At 57.5% G+C, this 6,129-nt stretch overlaps 1 protein-coding gene across 1 annotated transcript in view; it reads left to right on the top strand.

Annotated features, from left to right (window-relative positions):
• Positions 1-5,828, top strand: part of VOLCADRAFT_100428 (uncharacterized protein) — a gene marked incomplete at both ends in the record, with an annotated part of 21,055 nt that extends 15,227 nt beyond the window's left edge. The window contains 7 exons of the mRNA XM_002959012.1: positions 171-263; positions 1,605-2,199; positions 2,595-3,353; positions 3,688-3,762; positions 4,105-4,220; positions 4,899-5,076; positions 5,610-5,828. Coding sequence (XP_002959058.1) covers positions 171-263; positions 1,605-2,199; positions 2,595-3,353; positions 3,688-3,762; positions 4,105-4,220; positions 4,899-5,076; positions 5,610-5,828 — 2,035 coding nt within the window. The remainder of the gene's footprint in view (positions 1-170; positions 264-1,604; positions 2,200-2,594; positions 3,354-3,687; positions 3,763-4,104; positions 4,221-4,898; positions 5,077-5,609) is intronic.
• Between the last annotated feature and the right edge of the window lie 301 nt (positions 5,829-6,129).

The raw sequence follows: 6,129 nt of genomic DNA, 5'->3' as shown, positions 1-6,129 counted from the left end.
GGGGGGGGAGGGGGGGATCTGTGGCTTCCTAGTGTTGTCATTGACTCGCAACTTCATGATGTGAGTAATGTGCTACTGTTCCATTTCTTCTGCTGTGCTACTGAATTGCGATTACTACTGCTGTGCTAGTGTTACACTGCTATACTGCTACTGCTATACTGCTACTGCAGGGTGCAGCCTGTCGCTGTAGCGTGTCCGGGTGGAGGCAGCTGCGGCTCCCCCGGGGTGATGGGCCCGGGGATTCGACCCAGGATTACGAACAGGTACGACAGGAGGGGGAAGTTGAGGCTTGGGTTTTGGGGTCGCTTTAACAGATATCATTTGGGGGTCGCTTTAAGGTTTTAGGGTTTTAATTTTGCACCCGGGCTCCGGAACCTCACACCCGGTTTTAATTTTGCTATTGTGTTTTTGCATTTGGAAGGGCGGGAAGGCTTTGGATGGGACGTCTGTCGGTGGTGACGGGCCCCGGTGTTCACTTTTGGGGGCCTTTTGAGATTGGGGGTTTTGGGGTTTTGGTTAGAGGGGTTGGGAGGGCGCAATGAGGGGTTGGGGTTGGGGTGGGGGACCGCAAGTGCAGGGCAGTCCTCTCCAGCTGTCAGAACATGCGCAGATGTGATGTGATGTGTGTTTTTGTGTGAGGTGTACAGCACTCCACCTGTTTATGAAAGCGCGATTCGACTACGAATCAACTCCCCTTGCCTCCTCCGCCTCCTCCTCGTCCTCCGCCTCCTCCCCGCTTCTCGACTATTATGCATAGAATCCCCTCCTTCCCTATGCTGCCCCTGATTCGTAAAACTGACTTGGTTTGACTGATTCCGCGCAAATTTCCTCCCCTCCTCCTCCTCCTCCTTTCCCCCTGAGTGCCCTGGCCTCTTGCCCTGGCAGCAGCTTCAATCGTGTGTGTGTGGTTCGTCTTTCCCCCCCTTGCTGCCTTCTCCGGCCCCCCCCCGCCCCCTAGGACCCCGGCAGTTCATCCCCCTGGTCTCCCAGGAAATTTCTTTCCTCCCCCCCCAAAAAAACACACTCGCTTCACTAGCTCGGGGTTCGTCTTTTCCCCCCAACACACACAAACACACACACACACACACATCCGGACATGGGTGGCCTTGGGTCGCCTTGGTCCTAACTTTTGTCCCCTCCTTTCATGTCAATACCCTTCTCTTCAAACTCCCCGGATCTCTTCGATGGGGCGTCGTACTATTGTCGTTACTGCCACTAACCACCTAACCACCACAACTCCAAACCTGGCACTGCGCCAACCTCCCCGCCAATATTTCGTCTTAGCGGCTTCGTAGGTAGGTCTCCGATATCGCCAAAAAACGACTTCATGTGGCATAATACATAATACACACCTCCCCCCGATTCCCAGGTCTACCCCCCGTGCCCCCCTCCCCCTCTCCTTCCCTCCCCCCACCCACCGCGAAGACTTGTTCTTCACAAGTCGCAACTGGGTAGCTATTCCTTCCTTTTTCACTTTTGGCATGTCAGTTTATATCCTCCTTGGCATCAGCTTCACTCGGTCATGTGGTTCGTCTTCTTCCCCCCATGTCTCCCCCCTCCCCCCACCCCCCCGCCGCCGTCGCCGTCGCCACGTATTGTTGTAGGCCTGCACCGCGGGACGCTGGCGCTCCCGCCGCCGACGCTGCCGTACCGGCGGCTCTGGTTGAGGAGGCTGACGGCGGCGTCACCGCGTACAAGCTGTCCATCTTCATGGCGTACTGCGATGGCGGCACATTGCGAGATGCATTACGAGATGGGGTGTTTAAGAAGCCCTGGCCGCCGTCGGCGCTGGCGCCGTACCAGCAAGTGACCGGGCCTGCCGCGGCAGCTGCTGCTGCCGTACGGCGGCAGCAGCAGCAGCACCAGGGGGCCGCAGTGGCGCCGCCTTTGCCGGCAGCGGGGGCAGGGCCCGGCGTCGGCGTCGGCGTCGCGGAGCCGGATTGCCTCGGTGTACCGCACCACCTGCAACAGCCGCAGTTGGGTCAAGGACTCGCGGTTCGCGAGGGGGCCCCGCCGCCGCTGCGGCGGGTGCTGCAGGAACACGAGGCGGCGGCAGCGGCGGCGGCGGCAGCTGTGGCGGCAGTCGGTGCCGTACCGTCGGAGGCAGCTTCCTTGCGGTCGTTGCGGCCCCCTACGGGCGGTGCTGGGAGGGAGGGCCGGCTGGAATCATGGCAGGACCTCAGAGCGGCCCCGAACCAGGTATGTATGTGCGTATGTATGTGCGTATGTATGTGTGTATGTATGTACGTGTGTGTTTTGCGTGGTGGTGAATGTACGACATGTAAGGAGGGGACGAAAGGTAGGGGGGAGAGCGGGGATTTGGGATGTGGGAAGGTAAACGGGGAGGCTTTGTGGGAAGGGGGGGACGGGGAAAATGGGGGGGGGGAGAGCTGTGTTTCGTGCCTAAAACGCCACTCATTGTACCGTTTAGAAAATTATTCGCTCACAACCAATGTTGATGCTGTGTCCGTGCGCACCGTACGCTGAGTTTAAACAACATATTGAACATCGCTTGGGCTTACCACCGCGAACCAAACAAGTCGGTAAATTTGTTACGGTATCACGTGTGCGATTTCCCTTGAATTGCCGTACAGGCGCTTGCGCTCTTCGCCGCGCTTGACGTTGCGAGAGGTCTGGATTACCTACACGCTTGCAATGTCGTACATGGAGACCTTTCCCTTCAAAATATCTTGCTTGCATCTACGGAGCCGGTATTTCCGGACGCCGCAATCAATGCATCCACCTCCAGCTCCGCTGTCTTCGCGGCCGCAGCCGCCGCGCTTGCGTCTCATGGCGGCGGTCCTAGCGCTTGCGGCGGTGGCGGCGCCGCCGTCGCCGCCGCCGCCGCCGGCACGACGATGGCGGCACGCGTGATGCATGGGGTCGCGGACAGGTTACCGCAGAATGTCAGCGACGGCTCGACATCTTCTGACGTGACGGCGGCGGCGGCGACGGCGACGGCGGTGGCTACGGCGACTGCGGCTGCCGCCGCCGCCGCGCCTGGCTGCTGCCCACCGAACTCGGTGACGCCGCCATCACGGCCATCGCCGCCGCCGCCGCCGGCGGCGCCAGTGCCGCAAAGGGCACGGCTGGCAACCGGCGCCGCCGCCGGTGGCGGCGGCGGCGCCAGCTCCGCCGATACCGCCCCCGCCGTGTCTACAGACGAAGATGCCGAGGCCGTGGCGGGCACCTATAGCACCTTCACTCAGTCTGGAACTTTGGGCGGCTTCTCCCTATCGACGGAGGAGGTGCCGGCAGTGTCGGCGGCGTCGGTGGGGGGCGGCGGCGTCGGTGGGGGGCGGGTGATGCCCATGGCTCAGCGGGTCATCCTCGTGAATCCGCTGTTGGGTCAGGTGGGTCCTATTTAAGATTTAAGATTTGGCAATAATGGCAATGATGATGATAATGATGATGAATTTTTGGACTCACCAGGCCCAGACGAGCATGAGACTCCTGGATTGAGGGGCATTAGGGAGGTCGTTCTTTTTGATTTGCATTTCGACTCGTACCTGACTTCGGCTTGGGTGCGAAGTTACTTTACGGCGACTTTTTATGAACTCCGTTAGTTTGTTTCGTTGCTATTTTTGTTCATTTTGCAATTTAGCCGTTGTACAGTGCAACAAACAACGGCTAGCCGTACACAGTTCAGCTTGCCGCGCGATGACATGTTAAATTCCCGTATGACAGGTATTCAAGATCAGCGACTTTGGTTTGAGTGTACGGCTGGAAAATGACGAAACGCATCGCTCCGGGTTGCACCAGGTCTGTCTGTCTGTCTGTCTTAATGTCTGCCTTATTGTCTGTATGTATGTTTGCCTTATTTCCTGAATGTCTGGAAGTCTGTAAGCCTGTAAGCCTGTCTGTATGTCTAAATGTCTGCCAGTATATATGTATATATATGCGCACGATGTGGTTCCATACGGTGACGGATTGGGGCTTTGTTCTCTGGGGCGCGGTGTGGATATATATATCATTCCGTACAACTCACACACATACGCACGCAACATGCTATTCACCCCTTTTCCCCTACTTCCCTCCCTCCTAATCCGACAAAGTTGCATCTTTCCCCTTCAAATCCCCTGACTCATACACACACGCTCCCAGGGTACGCCGTACTACACGGCTACAGAGGTGCTCGTGTCGGGGAAAGTCTCCCCGGCCGCTGACATATACTCGTACGGCGTGTGCCTCTGGTGTTTGGCACACGGGGTGTCGCTCTGGTGAGGGAAGGAGGGGGGGGGACGGAAGGGGGGAAGGAGGGGGGACGGAGGGGGGAAGGAGGGGGGACGGAGGGGGGAAGGAGGGGGGACGGAGGGGGGAAGGAGGGGGGACGGAAGGGGGGAAGGAGGGGGGACGGAGGGGGGAAGGAGGGGGGACGGAGGGGGGAAGGAGGGGGGACGGAAGGGGGGAAGGAGGGGGGACGGAAGGGGGGAGGAGGAAAGGGGGAGGAGGAAGGGGGACGGAAGGGGGGAGGAAGGGGGACGGAAGTGGGAAGGAGGAAGGGGGGAGGCCGAAGTTAATTAATAGGCGGGGCAATGGGAAGACAAGCGGGGTGCGGTTATGTGGCTCAAGGTATTGGGTTGTGTGGCTCAGGTGTGTGTGTGTGGGGATTTCTTCTTAGCGGGAAATCCCCGAGAGCTTCTCGATCGCTTCATTCATTTTTGGGGTGATGTGACTGTGAACGTCAATGTGGGTGTGGGTGTGGGTTTTAGTGTTGCCTGTCGTACTTACTCCTCCGGTACTTGAGAGCCGATCGTCGGTTTTCAAATCCTTCCTTTCCCCCCTTTTAACTAATTTGACTACCTTAACTACTTTCCCCTCTGCCCCCTTACTCTCCTCCGCCTGTCCCCATACATACATACACACACACACGCGCACACACATACATACACACACAGTCAATTGCGGCACTTGCTGCCGCCCATGTTCACGCCGGTGGCTCCGACCCTGCTGGGTCACTTGGTTCCGGAGCTCAATCCCGGACTGAGATCTTTGATCAGGAGGTGCCTATCGGGAGATCCCCCCAGGAGGCCCACAGCGGCAGCCCTGGTTTCGGAGCTGCATATGCTCGTACAGGTATTATATACATACGCTTGTTTGAAGAATTTGGGTTTCGGAGCTGGTGGAGAGTTTTCCGGAGGGTTTCGGAGCAGCATTGATTTTGGCTAGGTGTAGTGCGGGGGGGAGCACGGGGGTGTTAGGGGGGATAGTTTCAGGTGGTTGTGGGTTTCGGGTGGTTGCGTTTTCAGGTATTACTACAAATTCGAAAGGTAAAAAAATGGATGAGAGCTATTTTTATTCCTGTTGTGGGTTTGAGGTGGTTGCGGTCTTCATGTGGTGGTTAGGAGCGACGACGAGATCGCCGGCTGACAGCCCCTTCGAAATAATATTGATTACTTAAAAAGTAAATAAATAAATATTATAAACCATGAAATTGTGTTTAGTTTTGCGCGATTTTCACACAGCTACTTGAATCACGAGTAACCATATTAGATATATTCACTGTTACAATGAACATCCAGACATCAAACCTTACCATTCCATTTTCTTCCCCTTTTCCCACTTCATCCCTTCCTGCGCTGACAACAAACATACAAACATACAAACAGGCGGTCCTGGGTCCCGAGCTCTCCCCCTTGCTACTGGGGGCGGAGAGGAGGGAGCTGGCGGCGGGTCGTACGGTGACGGGGTCGTTATGGGGGCTGGCGGGGGCTGGCGGGGCGGGTGGGTTTGCGGGTGGGTTTGCGGGCGGTGGGGGTCCCGGAGCTGGGGTGGGTGGAGGGGTCGTGGCCAAGGGGGATCCTGGGGGGGGCGCCGGAGGGGGATGAGAGGAGGGGGGAGGGGGGGCAAAGAAGTTCCCAGAGAAAGAAAACGTCAGAGGGGTGAATGCTCTCGTGAACGCAAAGAATAAGAATACGAATGTGTTCACGAGTACGAACGTAAATATACGACTGTGATTGTGTACTCGTGTGCGCAGTAGTGGCGGGTTGGTCGCGGTGGGGGGAGGAGTTGTCTAGATTGGTTGGTTGGAGTTGGTTGGGGTTCCGTGAACAGTACGACACTCTCGGGGCCCTGGAGACGCGGTGGTGCTCAGATGCTCCTCTTTTCATCTGTATGTATGTATGTATG

Source organism: Volvox carteri, assembly GCF_000143455.1.
Source record: "Volvox carteri f. nagariensis unplaced genomic scaffold VOLCAscaffold_118, whole genome shotgun sequence".
Taxonomy (NCBI): Eukaryota; Viridiplantae; Chlorophyta; class Chlorophyceae; order Chlamydomonadales; family Volvocaceae; genus Volvox; species Volvox carteri.
Note: the sequence above shows the minus strand (reverse complement) of the source record. Positions and strands in the feature narration are given on the sequence as shown.